Raw genomic sequence first — 26,074 nt, 5'->3', positions numbered from 1 at the left:
TTTTAAATAGGTCATTTATATATAACTAGATTAGGACCTGCCCGATGTGTGGGTTTAATGTTTTTAAAATAAAATTAAATTTAACAAAGAATATAAACCTAATATTTTTTAGTAAGTAAAAACAATCTATAAAAGTAAATAGATACACCGAGATGTCCAATGTGATATTTGGTGTAAAAGGTGCGATTCTGCGGTTGAGATTATTAATCACGTTTTTTTGAATACCCTCGCTCATGTGAAATTTGGGATTTATCTCTGACTCCAGTCTCGTCAGAGGATTTTCCATATGACTCGGTGTACTAGAATTTGGATTTTGTTTCCTGGAGGGATGCCTCCCAACAGTGTGATCCTGATCAACTTTTTCAATTACTATGGATTTTATGGGCAATGTGGAAGACAATAAATAAAAAAAGTTTTTCAAGGTTTAGAGATCGAGGCGAATGATATAATTGCTCAGGCTTTGGACGATAAGTTAGCCTGAGAAGAGACATTCTCTTTTACGGCGGTCATGTCACCTCCATCTCCGTCTTCGGATGTCCAGATTTCTTCACCTCGTTGTCAGATTGATGGCTCTTGGAAAGCAACCAATGTGCTTTTAGGATTGGGCTGGTGGTTTTGCGTTGGTGAGGAGCAAACCTTGTTGTTGGGGGCCAACTGCGTTCGGAGTTAGAAGCGTTCTTGTGGGCCATTGAGCGGATACGTGTTGCAGGGATCAGTTGTCAACGTTTCGAGACTGATTGTGTTGAGTTAATCACTATGGTGAATTCCTCTGAATATTGGTCGTCCTTCTCAAACCTGCTCGATGACTTTAACTCGCTGGAGTTCTTCCCACTATTTTCCATCTTTTAGATCACGCGTGCATCAAATACGAAGACAGATAAGCTTGTCCGTGTTTCGTATTCTCTTATCTCTGAAGTTTGTTTTGTAAACCTCTTTCCTCCGGCTTGGGTAACTAACCGAGGAGTTTTCTTTTAATTTATTGTTTTGTTGAAAAAAAAGTAAATAGATACAGTTTTAGTTAAAGAAAATAGTTGTAGATGAGTTCAAAGTTATTAAAATATAATTAAATTTAACAAAGAATATATATTTAATTCTTTTCATAAGTAAAACAATGTATAAAAGTAAAGAGATAAACTATTAGTTATAGAAAATAGTTATTTTTTTTGCTATAATACATTAATGTATATCCATTTACAAATCTACTATTTACCACTAAAAGTGTGTTTTTACACACAAATACATTTTACCGTTAAAATATACTCTTCAGTCTTTAATACTACCAACAAATTATCTTTATGAACACATTAAATAAATATTCACTTTATATGTCTATTCACTTTAACATTTTTATTGTTACAAAAACGCATACGTTAATCTTACATATTCCTATCTTATATATTCCAATAGTAGTCTTTTTGAATATATTATTTTGATTGGTGAAAATATGAGACGATATATTATTATTATTATTATTTTTTCTTTTACTTCAACAATCTTTTTCTTTATGTAAAGGTGAGTATTTACATTTTCTTAGAAACAGTAATTAATGGTATAATTTTCACAATCATTTTTTTATCTTATATATAAAGTAATCCTTTTTTTCTTGTAAAATTAGCAACTCAAAATTAAAATATGCAAACAATATTATAATTTCAAATTTTATGATATATATATATATATATAATTTCCTTAATGATCTTTTCTAAATTTTAAAGCTGTTTGAATTTTTAATTTTCTTATAATTGCCTTTTAATTTTTTTAAAACTGTTAAAAACAAAACTTTTGTTTTACATTTGGAAGTTTACAAAGTTTTTTTTTCTTTAAAAGATTTTAAATAAAATGAGATTTTCTTTTCTCTATTTTACTTTTATATAAAACCTTTTTATGGTAGGTTTAAAATTTTTACATTTTAATTTTTTTTAATTTTAATAAATTTAGAATTGACATGCATCAACATCTTAATGATATAATTGACACGTGTCACGATCTTGTTAATGAGTAACTTTGAAATCAAGCTTTATATAATAAAATTTAATGATTATATACATGTATTTAAAACTCATTTCAGTATTTAATTCGATTTTATTTAATCATGTATTATCCCTCATATAATACTTTAAATGATAAATAATTTAATTTGCATATTCATAAGTATTAAAAGTAGTAGATTTAATCATAAAATGAAATTAAATTGGGTTGGATTTTATGTTACTTTGATTTGTTAGTGCATTTATAGTTGTGTTTTCAAAATCTCAGAATGACTAATGTACCCATTGGTTCAAATATGGGAAACAGGAAACTTCTCATTCTTGTTTAAAAGAAACTTTACAACATTATATATAAGATATCTTATATGCGTTTTCCTCATTCACTGGCATGCTTCTCATTTCGCATCGCTAATCGGAGTAGGTGAAATCTAATTCATAATATTTCGAACTTCAGGTACGTGATATCTTGGACCTTAGTTAAGAAGACATTTTGAATAAGGTTCTACACAGTTCTTAATGACTTTCAAAGTTTGTAACGTGCTCTCGAATCATTTTCTTTCAAATTTGTGGTTCTTTTTTCTTCTAGGCGATTATTCTTACGTTGTCACAATAGATGCGTAACATTTTGTAGTTGTTCATTTGGTATTCTAATTAGTTGAACAAGTTTTATTTGCCGATGCTAAAGTACTTATAATAGCATTTTCTCGTGTCTACTACTTTATTACAGAGTTTGATTCATTTTAGAAGGATGTCCACGGAGATAATTACATTTGAAGAAGGATGGCCCTTCGTGCAGAAAGGTGTTACCAAGCTGATAAGAAATCTAGAAGGAGAGCTTGAACCACCAATTAATTCTGCTGAATATATGGAAGTTTACACGTACGTAATGTTAGTGGTCTTATATGTAATGTTTGTTGTTAAAACTTTTGGACGTGTATACTTACCAAAATGATTACTTCAATACAGGACTGTCGTATCTATGTGCAGACAGAATCTAATTTCACAACAGCTTTATGATAAGTATCGTGAAGTAATTGAAGATTATACTATACAAACGGTGAGTAGCGGATTTTTATGTCTTGACTTGACTCTTGGATATATTGTCCGAAGAAGAAATGTTTTTATTTTATTTTATTTTATAAACTTAACCCAGCAGTTTAATATTTATTTTGTGTGTGGTTTTTAGGTGTTGCCGTCTTTAAGGGAGAAGCATGATGAATATATGTTAAAAGAGCTTGTTAAGAGGTGGAAAAACCATAAAGTTCTGGTTAGATATTTAGCCAGATTCTTTTATTATCTTGAACGTTACTTCGTTCGTCTGGGAGGCATTCCAACACTCAGAGAAGTTGGTTTTACATGTTTTCGTGACCTGGTTTGTCATGCATATTCCTATATAGCTTCCAACATTTCACTGCCTCAAAAGTACGTATTTTGTAATGGTCCATGCAATTAATTATGCACTTCAGGTTTATCGTGAGATGCAGTCCACGGCAACAGAAGTTCTACTAGCACTTGTAAGTATTGGTACTACGTATTGAAAAAGCTCCCGTCAAACCTGATTCTTGATTTTTTATATCTAACGAAATTTGTAATTGCCAGATTCATAAAGAACGTAAGGGCGAACAGATTGATAGAGAACTAGTGGAAAATGTATTAGAAGTCTATGCGGAGATTGGGATGGGAACTATGGAAAAATATGAAGAGGATCTTGAAAGATTCATGCTTCAAGATACTGTATCTTACTACACTCGCAAGGCATCAATGTGGATGAAGGAGTGTTCTAGCTCTGATTATTTGCTAAAGGCATGTCGCCGACTATATGTAATTCTATTCTATTTCAGGAAAAAAATAATAATAATATATATATATATATATATATATATATAAATGTCAATATTTCTCTATTGCAGTGTGACGAGTGTCTAAAAATGGAGAAGGAGAGAGTCAATTACTACCTTTATTCAAGCACTGAGCCCAAACTAGTTGAGGTTTGTTACTTATGATATTATTTCTTTTAATGCAATTTGTAGGCATTGTAGGAGGCCTTTTAAGATCTTTTATGTCTAACAAAAAAGTGGCAACAATTTGCGTTAATATCGTGAGTGAAGAAGAAAACTGTGGATGATCATATGTTTTGGATTTAGTAATAATAAAATAGAAAACTTATGAAAAATACACACCTCTTCTTCTCTCAACCAATCAAAACGTTCTATCTTATATTTTATTTAAAAAAAAAATCAAAATTTAATTAGAAAGCAAATCAAATTAAAGAAACAAATTTTGTATAATTTTATTTAAATAAAATTAAATATTAGCTTGTTTTAGATTTTATTAGTAAATGAAATTATATATCGGTTTGGGTTTATAAACGAGGCTTTGTTTATATTCCTCGCTCCGGTCAAACGAGGCTTTGTTTATATTGCTCACTTGTGTCTTATTTTCTATACAAAATATATTTATATATTTGGAATGACCACATGTAATTTCTTTTAATGCATTTGTAGGCATTGCAAGAGGCCTTTAAGATCTTTTATGTCTAACAAAAAGGTGGTAAGTGGTAACAGTTTGCAATCATCGTGAGGGAAGACCATATATTTTGACGAGGGAGGTCTTTTGATTGACTTGTTTGTTTATATCGCTCACTTGTTTCTTATTTTTCTACACAAAATATATTTATATATTTGGAATGACCATATACATATAATTTCTTTTAATGCAATTTGTAGGCATTGCAGGAGGCCTTTAAGATATTTTATGTCTAACAAAAAAAGTAGCAACAGTTTGCGTGAGTGAAGAAGAAAACTGTGGATGATCATATGCTTTTGATTTCGTAATAATAAAACTTATGACTGATTGGGTGAGATTAATAAGGTAAACTATGATAGTACTTTTTCAGTTTCTCTCCTTCTCTGATAGTTCATCATACTATAAAACACCAGAATAATGGCAAATACGGTTGCGTAAATATATTATCAGTCGAGCTTAATTTGATTGACGGCCAAGGACATGACGAAGGAAGAATTTAGTACAAATACACCAAATTTAGAATATTAAAAACCAAACAAACCACAAAGATAAAATGAAATTAGAAAGAGTTTTTGAAGGTCACATGTAAACCTTAACTTATTCGACTACACTTATATACAACCCTAATCACATCAATTTTTGTTGACACGATGACAATTAATGACGTCTAAATTAAACTTCCTAGTGACTTTGTGGAGCAGGGCCATCTGCTTGCAGAAATTCCAACGTACACTTCAGCCAAATATCAATATATACTTCACTAAAATCAAAAACTTATGACTGATTGGATGAGATTACTATTTAATTTCAACTCAACTCAAATTAGAAATTTTAATCTTTTTTTACTTTTAAACAAACAGAAATTTTAATCTAAGAGGAAGAAATTGTGAGGATCACACACTTTAAAAAAAAAAAATCTTGAAAGGAAGAGGAAGAAAAAAGAATTTTGAAATGATAATTTATCTTCTAAATAAATTAATCAATGATCATATTATTCATGAGTTTTACAACAAAATATACCAAAATGATATGTAAGCAGTTAAAAAAAAGTGATATATGATTTGTGTGGCATGTCTCAGGAGGCATATTATTGTTTTGCAAGTGGAACTACAGTTCTATAACATCATTTTTTAGAAAAAAGACAAGTTTTTGATATATATATTATCCATTTTTTAAAATGTTTTTAACTCAAAACATCGCCAGGAACAACATATTTAAAGTACCTTAAGTTTTTTTGAGAGGACCATATTGAAGTTGCATCACAATTTAACATATGAAAAAAATGATCATTTAGAAAAATTTATGATTTTGATTACTGAACAGATTATCAAATTCATTGATGAATGGAAACAGACCATATAAACATTCATGATCTGGGGGAGAATTCTATTATGGCTGGCGATGAACTTGGTTAAACCTAATGTAGCGACTAGCATTGAAAATGTTAATAAAACTCAGTATTTTTGCATTCAAATGTCGAATTATCGCTTTGCCAAGAAAAAAATATTCACTAACAATATATGTTTTATATAGCTGTAAAATAAGTACGTCATTTCTTGATATTTCATTTAAAAATAAAATGCTTATATTTATATTCATGGATTCACATTATAACGGTTTCAAATGCAGTTGAACATCGATCCATTTTGTGGAATCGATCTATATTATGTGCAAAAAAAAAACACAATGTAGGGAGAGATCAGATTGGTTGCGTCAACAATACAGAGATCAGATTCTACAGAGACATAGAGTGAAATAGAAAGAAGACGTTTGTTGCTGTAATCTACAATCCAAAACAACAAATAGAGCAATCAAGAAGTTAAAATGCAAACATCTTGTTGGTTACTTTGCAATGCGTTTCAACATCTTGAACTTATTATCGTAAAGTGAGATATTTAAAAAACCTAATCAACGAAAGTGAGCAAAATATTAAGCTTGGATCATCCTTGAGAGACCAAACCACAGCTCGCAATATCTCCAGTGATATGGCATCCACCATCTCACCAAAACCGTCGCAGCAGAAAAAGCCACCACCGCAGTAGCTGCCCACAACGTCACCACAACCATCCCCATACCAGTATCTACAAATGTCTATACACCTCAAAGAGATAAATGTTTGGTCTTGTCCAGAAGACATGCAAAACAAAAACGAAACAGAAACGAATGAAAAGAGATGCAACACCTAGTGCTTGATGGTTTCCCTCCTCTTCTTCTCGTTCCCTTTTGAATCCTGCAATTTTGCTGATGTGTGCGAAACTTGCAACATAAGAGCAACAACACACAAGTGGGCAACAACCCGTATATTCAATGAAGTTGAGAGACCCTCCTTGATTCACAGCTTCTCCAAGACGCACTTTTCTAACGTACCCATTATCTCCAATGATGTAAGCTGCATCCTCATAATGGGTCATTTCAGACTCATCAAAGTGAATAACCACAGCTAGTTTCTTTTCCTCGTCAATGAAGAAACTGCCACCGTCATAGTGAAACTGGAAACCAGAACCAAAGTGTGGTTTCATATCAACTTTTAAAAAGGGTTCCACGACACTGCATTGGGTTCAATCATACTTGTAACCCAAATCTCCACCTCTGATCAATCCACGCTCTGGTATAACGCAGCGACCTTCTCATCTCTAAGAGAAGATAGAGCTCCAGCATCGAAACGAAAGTGCTGAAACGGCAAAGGAAGAAGCAGTCCAAAGCTCTCCGTTTTAAAATCAAAGCAGATCATATAGTCTGCCATCTCTGGTATCTCTCCATCCTCTTCAAATACTATTTTTTCCTTGGCGATAAAGTAACGCCTACAAGAAAACAGCTTAAAACCGACATACATATCTGTCACTTATCCGTCGGAAACACCCATTACCGACGAAACCCATTACCGATGAAAAACAGACAGTAATGTCTGTCGGATCTAGATTGTGGGAAAAATTATTCTATCGGAAATTACTGACGGATTTCCGACAGAAGTTTAACTGATGGATCTCTGACGGAAATTTACCGATGAATTTCCGACAGTCGTTTTACTGACAGATTCTTGACGGCTAACGGTACGAAAATTTCTCGTTATACCGACGAAATTACCGACGCGTTATAAATATAAATTAAAAAAAAAATTAGAAAAAAAAAATTAGCAGAAATATAAAATTTTAATTAAATACTAAATTATCTAAATGCTCAAATATTTAAATTCAGAAGTTTAAAAGTTTTAGAAAATATATTCTAAAAACCCAAAACAAGAAATTGTTAAAAAATACTAAAAAATGTTCCAAAAAAAACATGATTTACTTAACAATACTAAAAATTCATTATATACTTAATTGAAAATAAATAAAAGCAAAACTAATAAAATGTATAAAATCAATACTTAAAAATATCAGAAACCATTGTAAAAAACTAATCAAAATATATCAAAAATTTATAAAATATATAAAAATCTTGGAATTCCTTGCCTAAGAAAAGAGAAAGAAAAAAAGCAGCAAAAAGAGCAAGGGATTGATAAAAAGAATACAATGATACCCTATAAAATTAGGGAAGAATTCACTTTATTTGTGTTTGAATATTGACTTATGAGATGACAATAGAGATTTCAGAGATTCCAAAGGATTGTGGGATTTGAGTAAGGAATGTTGATGTTTTTCCTTGTCTAAGTACAAAAAGTAATTTCTTGAGTCAGGTAAATGAAGAGTGCAAATAAAAATCATGGGTTGAGTGAGTTCCTAGTTTTCAAACCTCTTTCACAGGTTTAACCTTCTGTTTTGCTTGAGGGCAAACAAAGGCTAAGTCTTGGGGAGCTGATATATCATGGTTTTTACGGTTTTTAACCATGATATAAGTGTGATTTTTGATTTTTTTGATTTGTTCTGTAGGATGTTTTTGAGTATTTTCAGGTTCTCTAGGATTTTGACACAGTTGGAGCAATATGGAGCAATTTGGATCATTTTGGAGTATTTAACCGTAGAAATTAACTTGGAGCTGATCAAGAGTGATGATGTCTGTAACACCCCCGACCCGTTCTAGGCCAAGAACAGACCGTGAGCATCGCATATAGGACGACCGCAGTCGGCCGACCGAGGTTCCCAGAACGCATCCGATCGCCCAAGCCGTCCAACCGCAGATGCCCATTCCTCGCGAATCATGACCTAAGGCTTTGCAACGCGTACCACGAATCGCGAGTTGTGATTAGTCCGGACTAGACTAATAAATATCATTGGGAGCCACAGGGTTTTAAGAAAAACAATGCTTTATCGATAATGTTAAATCGAGTAATACACAATATAAAGAAAACTATTACTTTACAAAGGCACACTACAAGAAAACAGCTTAAAACCGAATGGCATATCTGTCAGTTAGCCGTCGGAAACACCCATTACCGACGAAAAACAGATAGAAATGTCCATCGGATCTAGATTGTCGGAAAAATTATTCTGTCGGAAATCCATTGGTTATTTCTGACGGATTTCTGACAGAAGTTTAACTGTAGGATTTCTGACGGAAATTTTGCCGACGGATTTCCGACAGTCGTTTTACTGACGGATTCCTGACGGCTAACTGTTCAGAAATTTCTCGTTATACCAACGAAATTACCGACAGATTATATATATAATTTAAAAAAAAAAATAGAAAAATAAAATTAGCATAATTATAAAAATTTAATTAAATACTAAATCATGTAAGTGCTTAAATATTTATTTTCAGAAGTTTAAAAGTTTTAGAAAATATATTATAAAAACCCAAATCAAGAAATTGTTAAAAAAACTAAAAATTGTTCCAAAAAAACAATATATACTTAACAATATTAGAAATTCATAATATACATTATATACTTAATTGAAAATAAATAAAAGCAAAATTAATAAAATGTATAAAATCAATACTTAAAAGCAAAATTAATAAAATGTATAAAATCAATACTTGGCAATATTAGAAACCATTGTAGAAACTAATCAAATTATATCAAAAAAATTATAAAATGTATAAAACCTAAACAAATTCATCAAATCCAATAAAACCCAAGTCTAACAAATCTAACACACATCTATTACAAACCAATTCATCAAATCAATAACACCCAAATAGAACAAACTATCAAACCTAACAAATCTATCTTATTCCTAAGAAATCTAAGAGAACTAAGCAAATCTATAAAAAGATAAAAAGAGAACTTATCTTCTTGAAGTTGGAGAGAGTGGTAGGAAAGACTTGCCAGATTGGAACGAAGTAATTGTTGGAGGTTATACATAGTTGGAGAGAGGATTTGAGAAAGATTTTGAGAAAAATAAAAAAAATATGGGGAGAAGAAGATGAGAAAAATAAAAACAATCTGGGGAGAAAAAGATGAAGTGCTTTGGTAAAATCGACAGTATTGACGGAATAACCGACGGATAGCTCATCAGTTATGACTAAAAATTTTCATTTCCGCGTCTCGAAATTTTTTCTGTATATGGCTCGCGGGCAAAAATTTCGATATCCGTCGGTAATTTCCTTCGGTAATTTCCAACAGATTACCGACGGATATCAAAATTTTGTCAATATTATATTCGTCGGTTTTTTGTCGGTTATTTCTAACAGATTTAAATTAAAACTCTTAATTCCATAATTTTTATTAACAAATATGCATATACTATATATTATATAATATATACTAACCATGAAATTATTTGTGAAAATAAACATCTATATGATTAAATTAGAGAAAAAAATAATTTCAAAGACAAATAGCAAATACTTACCTATAAGATGTAATACCACGCCATAAGTACTTTAAGTAAAACAACATTTTCTATAAAAACACAAATTTTGAAGAATGTAGTTATTGAAAACTCATCTTTTATACAAAGCTTATAAAAAAAGTGCATTATGGAGCTAAGTTAGGAAGATTTTACACTATCCACATGTAAACCGTCAGTGATCTGTTGGATTACCGACGGATAAAAAAAACAGACCAAATTTTGACACACCCGACGAAAAGTTAATATCCGTCAGTTTTCCGTCGGTTATTTCTGACGGATTACCGACAGATTAAAAAAACACCGACCAAAATTTGACACGCGCGAAGAAAATTAGATATCCGTCAGTAATCCGTCAGAAAAACTAACGGATTACTGACGGAGTTTGTCCGTCAGTAATTTTCTGACGAATAACCAACAAACTAATCTTCTTTCAAATATTCGTCGGGAAACCGTCGGTAATTACCGACAGATTAGTGTTGTCGATAAATCCGTCAGTTATCGCCTTGTTTTCTTGTAGTGGCAAGGAAATCTACACCGGTTGGCCTAACGTCCTTTGAACCCCTAAGGTCTCCCCACTAAGGTTACCTGTAAAACAAATTGGGTTGCATCCTAAGTAATCTATTATTACTCATCAAGTCCGGGATCTCTAATGTTAGTATGCCCCAACCCCAAAACCCAAAATAACAATCAACACGCAGCAGGCAATGCAAACAATAAACAAAGTATACTACCACGAGTATATGCAAACAATATAATTAAACATGCATGCAATCATCTACTCAATCAATCCACCTAGGGCCCTGCGTATTGATCTTCCCTTCCCATCGTTCGTGAACACCCATACATGTAGCCACAAAGGCTAAACAAGTACAGAACATCACTCGGTCTGAGTTCCATATTGTGGTGGTAACTCAGGCTACATCGTCATGCAACACTCGGCCATAGGTTGCGACCCCGTCATCTCCGAGTCTTCTTACCGTTTCGTATGTAGGGATTAACCACTATGCACACACTACTAGCGTACGACCTTTGGGAAGCATCAAGTACGCAACTATACTATTATGCATAATCTACTATTCATGCAACGATAGTATCTATCCATGTTCTAAAAATCGGCCGATTTGGCCGATTACACGGCATGGAGTCGCTAGGCAGTGGGGAACCGCCGCAATTGTACCCAAATCGGAAGGAAAATCGGGAAAAAAACTCGATTTTGATTGAATTTTCACGAAAATATGATTGAATCGGGATCTACTATTTTTATGTCATACCCAATTGAAAATATGATAAAATTAGTATAAATTGAGTTCAAAAAAAGTTTGACAGCCATAGATTAAGGTTTACAGCTTTAGGATCGGATGTGAAGAAGATGATTATGAATTTAACGTTTTGTCCCTAACTAATAAAAAGGGAAAAATAGACAAAACTCAAAACCAATGGGTCAAACCCGTTACCTCAACCATTATTAATGAGTTTTAAACCAATTGAGCTGTCTCATATTTTCAGTATTACAAGGGTAAACAATCTATATAACCATAGAAACTATATATTGTATTATTAATAATAAATAATAATAATAATAATCGTAAAACCTTAAAACTAGTCCCCGATTAATCCCTGATTTATATCCAATTATCCGATTAATCGCTAGACCCTCACTCACCGCCCGACTAACGCCTAGAGATTTTTAAAACAGGGGTATCTATCAAGCAAGCAATCAATAATATAGCAATCAGAAAGCATAACGGCAATGCGACTAACCGTCCAGCATCACAGCTATACCATCGTGACGCTATATCAAACAATCACACAAGCAGCATAACAATGCAAGCAATCACACAATGCAATAAGGCAAGAAAATAACTCAAGAATAATACCCCCTATTATTCTAAGTCTAAAATCCTAACCTCACTCTAAACTAATCAATAAATAATAAAATGAACAAATAAATAACTAATTAATTAAATAAATAAATAATTAACTATAATTAAATAAATAAGACCTTCTCGCGTACTACCCTACACACTTCGGAAACTTACCTTGGCCTAGCGACTAAGACTCCTAGGTCCTCGACCAAACTCCCTCGAATTCCCCCCGGACACTCATACTCTCACCCACTAAGGTTTTTTGTTTGGTTATGGTGTGAAGAGAACAAATGAAGGGAAAGGGCTATTTATAGGGTTGGTAGGTCGGTGGAAAGCAAGCAGGTGGAGGCAATGGAAGAATGGCGTTGCGATGCATGGGTGGACATGTGTCATTCACCGGGACTGCGCGGACGCATATAAATAGCTGAGTGGATAAGCACACTTCGGACGGCAACACATGGCTGAGTGGATAAGCATTGCTGGAAATGGATAAGGATGAGTGCTAATGGATAAGCTTCACCCATGATCCAATACTAACTGTCCATTCCAGCAGATTTCTTGGCAGTTATGGTACATGGACGTACGGTACGCGGGCGGATGCGGACAGTACGGTACGCTGGCGGATGCATATGGCCTCCGGCCATAAACTTCACCATCGTACTAAAATCCGATTCCTCCGTTCGTCTTTAATTTTTCTTCGACCAAAAGCTTTGTATTTGTCCTTTAATACTTTGGCTCAGCTCCAAAGATTAATTCCCCTTTTTCCTAATCGATTCTTGCATGATAGTCGTCCCTTGGACATTGCGCATAAATTTTAGGCCCTGGGGAGGGGTATTACAGTGTCGGTCGACACCTCCTTTGGTGTAGGTCGACACCCATGTAAGCCGACAGATGAGCCAAGTTTCCCCAAGTTTTCCATAATTGCAACACTAGTCCCTAACATGTTTTAGGACATATATTTTGTGTGTTTTAGGTCTTAGAAACCCTGGAGCTTTATTTTCTGTAATTTTTTGAGAGAGATATCTAGAGAGCCTTGGAGAGACAAGTCAGAATTCAACCCTGTTGAGTGAAGATTTTGAACTCCATTACTTCTTTATTCTCTTTTTATGCATTTTATTCAGTTAGTGAATTGTGTTCTTACAATGATGTCTGAGTAGTTTGTTTGTTAGGTTCAGGGTTTTTCAAAGGGTTTTTTATTGGATTATTTGATCTGATTATTTTTAGGATTCATTATCTTTGTGATTTTCATATTTGGTTGTTTTTCATATTAATTTTTGATTGATCAGCTCGCTAGAATTAATAACCTAGGAATAGAAATTTATATAAAGATCTAATTGATTTCCTAATTAAACCTTTGATGAGGAAAATTACTTTTTACAAAAAGATTTGATTTAATTATTTTGTGAATAATCTAAACTTTTTTTAAAGCTGGTTTTAACCTTGAATTTTACAAAGAGATTTGAATTTTTGAGTTTTAAACTTGGATTATATTTGCAGTGAGAACTGATTTATTTTCTAAAAAAGTTTAAAGTTCTAGATCTGATTTTTAATTGCTTTAATTCTATTAATTATTTGATTTAATATTATGTAATGAGAAATTCTCTAGACCAAGCTTTTTAATTCCTTGAATTTACAACCCTTTAATTTAATATTTTTGCACTTTTGTTTTCTAAATTAAATCATTTTGTTTAGCATAATTCTAAAACTCTATAATCTATTGTGTAGTCTTTGAGTCATTGTGGAATTCGACCCCTAAGTATTACAATGATCTCTTAATTTGAAAGAGTAGTTTTAGGATTAATTTGAGATTATCATTTGTTTTCTAATATCGTCATGTGCTTGGCCGTCAATCAAATTAAGCTCGACGGATAATATATTTACGCAACCGTATTTGCCATTATTCTGGTGTTGTATAGTATGATGAACTATCAGAGAAGGAGAGAAACTGAAAAAGTACTATCATAGTTTACCTTATTAATCTCACCCAATCAGTCATAATTTTTCTATTTTATTATTACGAAATCCAAAGCATATGATCATCCACAGTTTTCTTCTTCACTCACGATGTTAACTCAAACTGTTGCCACCTTTTTGTTAGACATAAAATATTTTAAAGGTCTCCTGCAATGCCTACAAATTGCATTAAAAGAAATTATATATATATGGTCATTCCAAATATATAAATATATTTTGTGTAGAAAAATAAGAAACAAGTGAACAATATAAACAAACAAGTCAATCAAAAGACCTCCCTCATCAAAATATGATTAATTCCATATTAATGAATAAATAATATCATAATTAACAAACCTCAACTAGTTTGGGTTCAGTGCTTGAATAAAGGTAATGACTGACTCTCTCCTCCTTTTTTAGACTCTGGTCACACTGCAATATAGAAATATTGACATTAATATATATATATAGATATATCTCTATATATATATTTTTTTACTTTCCTGAAATAGAATAGAATTACATATAGTCGGCGACATGCCTTTAGCAAATAATCAGAGCGAGAACACTCCTTCATCCACATTGATGCCTTGGGAGAATAGTAAGATACAGTATCTTGAAGCATGAATCTTTCAAAATCCTCTTCATATTTTTCCTTAGTTCCCATCCCAATCTCCGCATAGACTTCTAATACGTTTTCCACTAGTTCCCTATCAATCTGTTCGCCCTTACGTTCTTTATGAATCTGGAAAATACAAATTTCGTTAGATATAAAAAATCAAGAATCAGGTTTGACCGGAGCTTTTTCAATACGTATTACCAATACTTACAAGTGCTAGTACAACTTCTGTGGCCGTGGACTGCATCTCCCGATAAATCTGAAGTACATAATTGCATAAACCGTTAGAAACGTTTGAGGCAGTGAAAACTTAGAAGTATAGGGATATGCATGACAAACCAGGTCGCGAAAACACGTCAAGCCAACTTTACTCAGTGATGGAATGCGTCTCTGAGGAATAAAGTATCTGTCAAGATAACCAAAGGCCAAGGTTAACCTTTTGACCAAAATTTTATGGTTCTTCCACCTCCTAACAAGTTCTCTTAGCATATCTTCACCATGCTTCTCCCTTAAGGATGGCAACACCTATACCACATAAAACAAGTATTAAATATTTGCTTAAGCTTATGAAAAATAAGAGGAATCTCTTTTGAGACTCACAGTTTGTATAGCATAATCTTCAATCACTTCACAATACTTCTCATAAAGCTCTGCTGAGTAATCGTCGGGTTTATGGATGCACATTTGGTAGGCATTTCTTTAAATCACATGAGAAATCACTGTGGTAAGTAACCGTACGTAATGGTTGACAATAACATATCATAAGATTCCAAACATTACATAAGAATAATAAGATGGCCTACGTACGTGTAAAAGTAAAAAATTTGCTGAGCTTTAATTGGTGTTTCAGACTCTCCTTCTATATTTTTTATCAGCTTGATAACATCTTTTTGTACGAAGGACCATCCTTCTTCAAATGTAAAATTTGTGTGTAGTGCCAACATTCTGAAATGAATCAAGATCTGTAATAAAGTAATAACAACGAAAAATATTTCTGAGGTTATTATCAGTACTTTTGCATTGGCATTCAAAACTAAAACTAATTAAAAAACCAAAAAAAGAACTACAAAATGTTACGGCATCCATTGTGATAACGCAAGAAATAATCACCAAGAGAAAAAGACATCCGATAAAATATAAAACTATATTATTTGTTTTTCAATTTTGCGGTAAGCACATAAAACATATTTTACGACAAGATTTATGATTTTAATCAAAATTTTGTACATTAGTTATAATAAAAAATCACAAACTTCTAATAAAAATGTCTAAATAACGAAATAAGAATATTGATTTACATTTGGCTCTAATAATAATAGGTATACATAAAATTAAGCAAAAAGTAATAGGATTAGGCGGAAAATAATCGGATGACTGACTTTTAAAAAAAATTGTTATTAATCGAGATAGGCAAAATTAATTCTCTGCATGTATTTTTAGAACATGCTAAGACCCAAGGTATCACGTACCTGAAGACTCGGAATAGTATGAATTCTATTTCACCTATACTTTGATTAGCGATGCGAAATGAGAAGCTTACAAGTGAATGAGGAAATGCCTATTTATACAACATTGTTACACCCAATGGAAGCAATGGGTGCATTAATCATCCTGGGATTTTCTAACATAAAAACACAATTAAATGCATTAACAAACAAAAGTAAAATAAAATCTAATCCAATTTAGTTTCTACTTTATGATTTAATATACTACTTTTAATACTTATGAATATGAAAATTAAATTATTTATCATTAAAAAGTTATATACAGAATCATACATAGTAAAATTAAGTAAAATGAAATTATGAACTGAATTTAAATACATGTATTTAATCATTTATTTATATAGAGATGATTTATTTAAAAATGTGTCAAGGATATAGTATATTGTAAGAATAATTAGTAAATCCAATCAACCTTTATGATAGTTTTTCCCATTCAAAATAACTATATGCATAAAATTCATAATTAAATCTAATAAAACTCAACCATAATAGAAAAATTGTTAGAAATACCCTTTTGTAGATATCTCTTATCAAAAATACCTTTTAAAATATCTTTTTAACTATTCAGTATTGATTAATTTTCTAATAGAAGTTTCTTTATTATAAGCTTAGCTATTGATAAAATTTAATTTTCTTTTTGGAGTTTGTATTTCTCGTTTTTTTAAAAGATTTTGAGAACCTGAAAGCTTTTTGAGGGCTCACGTAATAAGGTCTTCAGCTATGTTAGTGGTAGGTTGAATGATAGGGTGAATGGTTGGTCCACAAAATATTTAACAATGGAAAGGAAAATTTGATTAAATCAGTTGCTCTATCTCTTACAACCCATGTAATAGTCCTGGGCACATAACCGGAACCGATTGGACCGAACCGAACCGAACCGAACATCTCGGTTTCGGTTCGGGTTCAGATATAGGATAATAACCGAACGGATAGTATTTTATATATCCATGGATATTGGTTCGGTTCGGTTATTAACCGATATCCATTCGGTTATCCGAAACCTAACCGATAGCCCACAAATATTTATATATGTATAAGTGATAAGTCCAATACAAAAGCAAGCCCATTGTCAATGTTATTTCTCTTTTAAGCCCACCATCTCTAACTAATCCTAAACAACAACTAAACCTAATTGACTAATTCTAATATCACTTCCTCTAGTCTCTCCGCCGACAACAACAAGAACGAAGGCAAGAGATTTCAGTTTCCACTTATTTGATCTTTTCTTTCGTCGAATCTTTGGCTGTATTCAAGGTAAGTGAAACAAATCTATGAGAATCACTCATGTACGTCTCTTATACATGATGACATTACTTAGTATTCATTAGGGTTTCACGTTTCAGTATGTTTTTATGTATTTTGACTTTGTCATTCAATACATCTCAGGCAAGGAGAAAGAAAGAAGCTGCAGACGGAAGAACTTCTAGTTTAATTCTACTACTCTTCAAATTTCAAACTATAAACCCTTTTGCTCTCTTATCTCCTTAAACTCTTTCTACTTTTTGAAACTTGAATTCTGGTACCATGTTCATATTATCTGGATTGGTTTGATGATGATACGCTTGTAGTTTCATATAATTTTGATTGTTTCGGTTCTTGTTCGGTTCGTAACTCAACTATCCAAACCAACCCGAACCGAATGAGTACCGAACCGGAACCGATCCGATTAGATTCGGTTCTCTTGTGGATAGTAAATTCACTATCCAAAATACCCGATACCTGAATGGATATATCCGAACCCGAACCGAATACCCGAACGCCCAGCACCATGTAATATCAGCAAGACATTTAAGCCAGATCGGTTAGTATGGCATCATTCAAAATCTGAGAAATATTCAGTGAAGTTGGGTTATGGGTTGGCGAGGGAGATGGTGGAAGAGGTTGAATGTGGCCCAACATGTACTGCTTTGAGAGCCCATACTTGGAATCTCCACGTTCTATCGAAAATTAAGCATTTCTTTTGATAAAATGAATCTTGCACTTTTCCAATGACGAATTGATTAGCTCATCGCAGTGTTCAGGAACCTGGTGTAAGAGATATGATTCAGTAAGTGAGACAATTAATCATGCTCATTTCGAGTGTCCATGCTCGTGTAAAGTTTGAGAGTTGTCTCTGATTCAGGTTTCACAAGAGGGTTTTTCTTATGAGTCAGTGTTCATGAATTTAGATTGTACCTTGTTACCCCACCCATTTAAAAAAAAATATATATATAATTAAGCATCTGTACTACTTAATTAAACTAACAAAATACACATCAATAACCAACTAGAATACCAATATCATGCACAACGAAATACATATAACAATAATCATCAGTACAATATCATTCCTAATTATTCTATCCAACAACCTAAAATGCTTCTATACAAGGTTCCAACATTAATAACATAGCCAAAAACACACAATCAAGAGCCTAGATCATCATCCCCCTTATCACCATGATTTCACGTCACATACCTGCACACCACAAAAAACAATTGAGATGTGTGAGTCTTATCACAAATACTCAGTGAGGCAATCCTCCCATGTAATGGGCTATACACACAATAAATTGAGAATTCAATGACCATCACACAACTAAAAACAAAATAAAACCAGGAAACAAGTATCAGCCGCCTGCTGAGAGGTTGGTGTCGATCGACACACTACTTATGTCGATTGAGACTGATAGAGGTTACGTCAAACGACACACACCTTGTGTCGATCGACGCATGCTCGACATTTCGCAGAAACCCTAATTTGCAACGACCGACACCTTCTCATGGCATCGATCAATGCTCGTAGGTTTTATCGTGCCATCCTCACACTTGTGTCGACCGACACACGCCTTCCGTCAGCCGACACACGTTTTGCATCGACCGACACACGCCTTGCATCGATCGAGGCAACTGCCAAGCATTGTTCTCCTCGAAGATCCACGCCAGATCTCCTCCTCCAAACGTACCAAGTCCAAAACAAATCCAAATAGGAGTCTCACAGAGCCACATGAACCACGAAAATCAACCAAAAAACAAAGGAATCAACCACACAACACATAAACACGAAAATCACATAATATCAAGGTTAGATAAGCCATGTTCATGCACTCACCTTTGCAACAAGAAGATTCTAATCAACAAACCACAAAAACAACCTCTCTACCAAGAACATGTTGCAATTTCCAAAAACTCTCATAATAACTTTCTCTCTTCTATTTTCTCTCTGGAATCGACAATGAGGCTATTCCTGAATCCTAGGTCGATTTCCAACATACATACCCTGATTTAGGGTCTTCCTAAACCCAACCGCTTCTAATTCGACGATTTAAACAGATCAAACCCGAAAATATTGGTGTTAATCGACACAAAAAATTTACCAGGAAAGACTCTCCTTAAGTCTGAAACAGTACAAGAACGTCCTACAACAATTCAAACAACCAAAAGAAACCTTGAAGCAAACTAAACATAAACATCACAAGAGAACAGTCTCAAAGACAAAACCCTAAAATAAAAACCAATTGTTAACTATCAAATCCCTCCGGTGAAAAGCTAGCCTGAGACGTCATGAAGCATTCCACAAAATCTCGTGTTGATCAGAAAGCAGAAGAGACCATGATCTCAGTTACAATCCCCGATAGTCCTAACTCGCGTTTTAGAAAACGTGTCTCACGAAACTGACAATAACTCATCGAGTTTAAATCCAAATCCACTTCTGTAAAAAGGAAAATGACGATGAAAGACTTGCAAATAACTCTACTGACGCCTCCACATGGCATCGACCGATGCTCCTAGGTAAAATCGCACCGTCCTCGCATTGCACCGACCGACACACAAATTGCATCGATCAACGCTCATGCCGAGCATCTTCTTCCCCAAACCTCCTCGCTGGATCTCCGTTCCTAAACCACCAAAACACGATCCAAAGCCACAAAAAAGATTCCCAAATCCTAAAAGATTCCTAAAAGATTCCCACATAAACACTCTAACAAGCTAAGGAATCAATCACTTAACACATAAACAAGAAAAATCTGAGAATTTTAAGCTTAGATAAGCCATAGTCATGCACTCACCTTTGCCAAGAAGATTACGATCCTCAAGAAAGTGGATCTACACTCCTAGCAAGCTCCTATAACGATCCCATGTACATATGTCTCCAAGAACAGCCATAAATCACTCAAAAGCAGCCAACCTCGGCCAAACCCACGAGGTTCTCCTTTTATACTCGATTCAAGAGTTTTCCCTAACCCAAAATGTAATGTTTAACTTAAACTCGTTCACGAAAACCGTGCATCGGTCGATGCACCTCCCAATCCTGGATAATGGTTCGCGGATGTTATAGTTGGTTATGTTATTAATGTTGAAAAATTGTATAGAAGCATGCTACGTTGTTGGACATAATAGTTAGGAATGATATTGTAATTATGATTATTGTTATATGTATTCCGCTGTGCATGATATTGGTATTCTGGTTGGTCAGTGATGTTTATGTTGTTGGTTTAATTAAGTAGTTTAACAGCCGCAAACCAAAATCCCGGTTTAGGGATTGCATTGGTCGATGCACTATGTGCATCGGTTGATGCATGTTCGGTTTTCTCGGTCGAGTTTTTAGTTAAACGCTGCGTTTTGGGGAAAGGAAACCCTTAAGTGCGTGTTTTATCTCATTATGCGAGTTTGGCCGCTTTTGAGAGAAACGAAAGAGTGAGAGAAGAGTTCTTAGTGTTCTTGAGTGTTCTTGGGAGTTGGAGTTGGAAGCTGTTTCTGTAGAGATCTGTAATTGGGATCGTTGTAGGAGCTTCCTAGGACCGTTTTCTTCTTGTGTTTGGGTCGGATTTCTTTTGTGGCAAAGGTAAGTGCATGACCATGGCTTATCTAAGCTAGAGATTCTTTGATCTGTATGTTTATGTGTTGTGTAGCTTGTTAGAACGTTATCTAGGTTCGTGTGAGGCTTTCTTGTGGCTTGGGATCGAGTTTGTGGCTTGTAGGAACGAAGATCCGGCGAGAAGCTTTGGGGAAAACGATGCTCGGCATGTGCATCAGTCGATGCACATTGTGCATCAGTTGATGTAGTGCGAGGACGACGCGGATTGACCTAGGAGCATTGGTCGATGCCATTGAGAGGCGTCGGTCAATGCAATTAGGGTTTCCGCATAATGTCGAGCATGCGTCGGTCGATGCAATGGGAGCATCGGTCGATGCAAGTGATTGAGCGAGTTGGACCAGTGGGGCAGTGAGACTAAGTTGAGTCCAAGGTATATGGGTCCATTCAGAGTGATTGAGCGAGTTGGACCAGTGGCTTATAGACTGGAGTTACCTGAGGTTATGCGAGCATTCCATAAGGTTTTCCAAGTGTCTATCTTGCGGAAGTGTCTCCGTGAGGATGATCAGTTTTTGGCGAAGACTCCTGAGGATCTTCAGCCTAACATGACTTTGGAGGCAAGACCAGTGAGGGTGCTCGAGAGGAGGATCAAGGAACTTCGGAAGAAGAAGATTCCTTTGATGAGAGTCCTTTGGGACTGTGATGGTGTTGAGGAGCAGACTTAGGAGCCAGAGGCGAGGATGAAGGCAAGATTCAAGAAGTGGTTTGAGAAGCAGGTCGCGACTTGAACTTGTATAGCCTGGTCCGAGTTGTAGTCCGTGGCTGGAGCGGGTATGGAGTATTCCAGCCCATCTCTCTTGTTTACTTGGTCGCTTAGGGGTGGTTGGTTGTGCGACTAAGTAACAAGATGAGGTGGTGCTCGGGGTACGAAGTTTCCGTGAGGCGGTGTTTGAGGGAAAGTTTCCTGAAATAGAAGTTTCTAAAAGAGGAAAGTTTCCAGAAGTGGAAAGTCTAAAAATGAAAAGTTTTATGTGAGTTAGAATTTATCCATTTTTAGTGTTTGTGAGCCTTGGAGAGGCTGGTGTGGCCTTTGTGGTAGGCTGTTTAGCCGTGTGTGGCCTTTGTGGTGGACTGTTTAGCCATTGTGTGGCCTTCGTGGCGGGCTGTTTAGCCAGATGTGTGGCCTTTGTAGCTGGCTGTTTAGCTAGAGTGCGGTCCTTTGGGACATATGGTCTTTGTGAGTGTCCTTCGGGACAGATGTTCTTTGTGACGGTCCTTTGGGACGAGTGGCCTTGGTGGCGGTCCTGTTTAGGACATTTTTTTGGCCCTTGTGGCTGTCTTGTTTATGACAGTTCTTTGGCCTTGGTGGCGGTCCTGTTTAGGACATTTGTTTGGCCTTGGTGGCGGTCCTGTTTATGACAGTTCTTTGGCCTTTGTGGCGGTCCTGTTTAGGACATTTGTTTGGTCTTTGTGGCGGCCCGTGGGGCAGTGAGTTGATCCTTGTGTGGTCATGAGGTATTCCGGTGAGGGGATATGTGGGGTGTAGGACATTGTGTTGTCTTACGCGAGCCACAGGAAGGAAACCTGGATAGGGATAGGACTCAAACGTGTTCAGAATTGTTTGCTCACGACTCTTGGGAGACTTAGGTTCTCCTATTACCGTCATATTCTAAGACTTTGTGGCTTGGGAGTATGGTTGGTATATCGACTTCAGATGACGATCCAGGGGCATGTTGTAGGGTGGCAACCCGAGAGACGAGTATTGGACTTCCTTATATATTATGGCATGCGGGCTTAGGCCCGATGAGGAGCCAATATTATGGCATGCAGGCTTCAGCCTAGAGGAGCCAATAAAAACTCAAGGTTTAGGCATGTGAGAAAAGGAAAGTCCAAAAGTCGAGAGCGAATAATTCCTGGAGCGTGAGTCTATCGCCTAGAGGTGACCTTTCATAGATTAGTTGGAGGAGTGCGGACCGTGGAGACGGTCGCACGGGAGTCCTTGACTGATGGTTGTTCGAGATTCGAGGACGAATCTATGTTGGTGAGGGAGAATTGTAACATCCGCGAACCGAAATCCCAATTTAGGGATTGCATCTGTCGATGCATGTTCGGTTTTCTCGGTCGAGTTTAAGTTAAAAGCTGCGTTTTGGGGAAAGGAAACCCTTAAGTGTGTGTTTTATCTCATTATGCAAGTTTGGCCGCTTTTGAGAGAAACGAAAGAGTGAGAGAAGAGTTCTTGGTGTTCTTGAGTGTTCTTGGGAGATTCTTGGAGTTGGAAACTGTTTCTGTAGAGATCTGTAGCTGGGATCGTTGTAGGAGCTTCTTAGGACCGTTTTCTTCCCGTTTTTGGTTCGGATTTCTTCTGTGGCAAAGGTAAGTGCATGACCATGGCTTATCTAAGCTAGAGATTCTCTGATCTGTATGTTTATGTGTTGTGTAGCTTGTTAGAACGTTATCTAGGTTCGTGTGAGGCTTTCTTGTGGCTTGGGATCGAGTTTGTGGTTGTAGGAACGAAGATCTGGCGAGAAGCTTTGGGGAAAACGATGCTCGGCATGTGCGTCGGTCGATGCACATTGTGCATCGGTCGATGCAGTGCAAGGACGACGCGGATGGACCTAGGAGCATCGGTCGATGCCATGTGGAGGCGTCGGTCGATGCAATTAGGGTTTCCGCGTAATGTCGAGCATGTGTCGGTCGATGCAATGGGAGCATTGGTCGATGCAAGTGAACCTTGCATCGGTCGATGCATATCATGTATCGGTCGACGCAACCCTAACTGGTGTCGGTCGATGCATGTTTGGTATAGGTCGATGCAGGGTCTTGGTTTGTTATTGTTGATTGTTGATTGTTGGTTGATGGTTAGAGATGTCTCTATTGCTTGTGTGTATAGCCTAGTAGATAGGAGGATTGCCTTACTGAATGTTTATAAAATACTCATGCATTGCAATTTGTGTTTGTGGTGCAGGTAAAGGCAAAGTGTGATCGTGGAATCAAGGCAATGAAGAGGAGGATGTTCTAGGGACTCGATTGGATGTTGTCTAACATTGCTAGGTTGCTAGAGTTGGGTCATTAGAAACATTGCTAGGTTGCTGGTTTTGTGTTTCTTGTTGTTTGGTATTTGGATATTGTTATGTTTTAATATTGGTTTATTATTGGTTATTCCGCTGTTGGTTGTGATTGTGGTTAGGTGGCTAGTGGGTATGCAACCACTAGTTGTAGTTTATTATTATTATTATTTATTATTTATTATTTTATTATTCTTTAAAAAAACGGGTCAGGTCGTTTCAAGTAGTATTGGATGCTTAATTATATAGTATTACAAAAAAATGGGTCAGGTTGTTTCAACAAGATAGAATTCAAATTCAAGAACACTAACTCATAAGGAAAACCCTCTGGTGAAATCTGAATCGGAGACAACTCTCAAACTTTACGCGAGTATGGACACTCAAAACGAGCATGGTTAATTGTCTCACACTCTTAATCACATCTCTTACACCAAGTACCACACTGAACACCGCGATGAGGTAATCGATTCGTCACTGGATGAGTGCCACATGCAATTTATCAAAAGAAATGTTTAATTTTTGATAGAATGTGGAGATTCCAAGCATGGGCTCTCAAAGCAGTACATGTTGGGCCTGATTCGACCTCTTTCACCATCTTCCTCGCCAATCCATAACCCAACTTCACTGAATATTTTTTGGATCTTGAGTGATGTCATACCAACCGATTTGGCTTAAAAGTCTTGTTGATAGCCATACTCCGTATAATCTGAATACCAACTGGATCCATAAACTCCTGAATAATAAGTAATTGCCACTCCCTAGTACCAGATTAATTAAATGATTAAACATTAAATTTGGATGCAAAAGTCTACCCCTACTATTTTCTTGTCAAGTATGTTGGTCAGGGATTCAATGATCTCGCCATACTGAAATATTATAACACAGATCCTACCACCCACCTTCACCATGCTCTACTAAGCTCTTTGTCGAGAAAATGCTCCTCCAACCAAACGATGGTGAATGTGGCTTTATTGTTTGTTCCTAAAACACCGACGTTGCATCACCCGGACAAATAAAGAATTCGAAATTGAATCAAACGCCAATATTATTTAGCAAGCATCGCATCGTTGAATTTCTCCATAGCTTGAAACAAATCTCCATTACTTTTTTTTCCACACATCTTATCCCAAGCCACCCATTGTAATCCCCGATCCTTATCACTAGAACTTCACCAAAAATTGTATATGGCACTTGTTAACTTAGATGTCAAATCCTGGAAAAGTTTAAAACATGACGTTGTATGGGTTGGAAAAGTTAGAGCAACTAATTTAATCAAAATTTCCTTCACACCATTTTTTAAATATTTTGTGGACCAATCATTCACCTGATCATTCAACCTATCACTAACATAGCTGATGACCTTATTAAGTGAGCCCTCAAAGCTTTCAGGTTCTCAAAATCTTTTTAAAAAACGAGAAATACAAACCCCAAAAAGAAAATTAATTTTTATCAATAGCTAATCTTATAATAAAGAAACTTCTATTTAAAAATTAATCAATATTGAATAGTTAAGAAGATATTTTGAAAGGTATTTTGAAAAGAGATAGGATTTCTAACAGTTTCTCTATTATTGTTAAGTTTTATTAGATTTAATTCTGAATTTTATGCATATAGTTATTTTGAATGTGAAAAAAATCTTATAAAGGTTAATTGGATTTACTAATTATTCTTACAATATACTATATCCTTGACACATTTTTAAATAAATCATTTCTATATAAATAAATGATTATATACATGTATTTAAATTCAGTTCAGAATTTCATTTCACTTAATTTTACTATGTATGATTCTGTATATAACTTTTTAATGATAGAATAATTTAATTTCATATTAATAAGTATTAAAAGTAGTAGATTAAATCATAAAGTAGAAACTAAATTGGATTAGATTTTATGTTACTTTTGTTTGTTAAGGCATTTAATTGTGTTTTCATGTAAGAAAATCCCAGGATGATAAATGCACCCATTGGGGGGAAATTCTCGTAGCTCTTTTAGATGTAACAACGTTGTATAAATAGGCATTT

The 26,074-nt window shown here is 35.0% G+C and overlaps 2 protein-coding genes and 2 long non-coding RNA genes across 7 annotated transcripts; 2 read left to right on the top strand and 2 right to left on the bottom strand.

Annotated features, from left to right (window-relative positions):
- The first annotated feature begins 2,302 nt into the window (after positions 1-2,302).
- On the top strand, positions 2,303-5,150 carry LOC104700768 (putative cullin-like protein 2). Of its 2 annotated transcripts, XM_087457438.1 has the most exons (9): positions 2,303-2,442; positions 2,716-2,867; positions 2,955-3,045; positions 3,175-3,360; positions 3,455-3,502; positions 3,588-3,791; positions 3,899-3,976; positions 4,493-4,859; positions 4,965-5,150. In XM_087457438.1, exons 2-8 carry the CDS (start codon positions 2,737-2,739, stop codon positions 4,526-4,528), a joined length of 774 nt encoding a protein of 257 aa, XP_087313564.1. In that variant the 5' UTR covers positions 2,303-2,442; positions 2,716-2,736; the 3' UTR covers positions 4,529-4,859; positions 4,965-5,150. The 2 variants fall into 2 exon arrangements, with proteins under 2 accessions (XP_087313564.1, XP_087313563.1); XM_087457437.1 differs by lacking the exon at positions 4,965-5,150 and having other exon boundaries at positions 3,588-3,809; positions 4,493-4,681.
- Positions 5,151-13,947: 8,797 nt separating this feature from the next.
- Positions 13,948-16,290, bottom strand: LOC104700769 (putative cullin-like protein 2). 2 transcript variants are annotated; one of them, XM_087459318.1, is made up of 8 exons: positions 16,153-16,290; positions 15,491-15,645; positions 15,284-15,380; positions 15,023-15,208; positions 14,895-14,942; positions 14,588-14,809; positions 14,422-14,496; positions 13,948-14,241 (listed from the first exon to the last, which is right to left on the bottom strand). In XM_087459318.1, the coding sequence occupies exons 2-8, from the start codon at positions 15,625-15,627 to the stop codon at positions 14,206-14,208; spliced, it is 801 nt and encodes a 266-aa protein (XP_087315444.1). In that variant the 5' UTR covers positions 15,628-15,645; positions 16,153-16,290; the 3' UTR covers positions 13,948-14,205. The 2 variants fall into 2 exon arrangements, with proteins under 2 accessions (XP_087315444.1, XP_087315445.1); XM_087459319.1 differs by having other exon boundaries at positions 13,988-14,241; positions 14,606-14,809.
- Positions 16,291-16,824: 534 nt separating this feature from the next.
- On the top strand, positions 16,825-17,745 carry LOC147941074 (uncharacterized). Its single transcript, XR_015562858.1, has 2 exons — positions 16,825-17,442; positions 17,575-17,745. It is a non-coding gene; the product is annotated as an uncharacterized LOC147941074 (long non-coding RNA).
- A 6,512-nt stretch (positions 17,746-24,257) lies between these two features.
- LOC147941073 (uncharacterized) lies at positions 24,258-25,737 on the bottom strand. Of its 2 annotated transcripts, XR_015560743.1 has the most exons (3): positions 25,373-25,678; positions 24,948-25,261; positions 24,258-24,806 (listed from the first exon to the last, which is right to left on the bottom strand). It is a non-coding gene; the product is annotated as an uncharacterized LOC147941073 (long non-coding RNA). The 2 variants fall into 2 exon arrangements; XR_015560742.1 differs by having other exon boundaries at positions 24,948-25,737.
- Positions 25,738-26,074: the final 337 nt, after the last annotated feature.

The sequence above is a fragment of the Camelina sativa genome, chromosome 7 (genome assembly GCF_030686135.1).
Source record: "Camelina sativa cultivar CO46 ecotype springtype chromosome 7, ASM3068613v1".
Taxonomy (NCBI): domain Eukaryota; kingdom Viridiplantae; phylum Streptophyta; class Magnoliopsida; order Brassicales; family Brassicaceae; genus Camelina; species Camelina sativa.
This window is presented reverse-complemented; position numbering and strand designations above follow the sequence as displayed.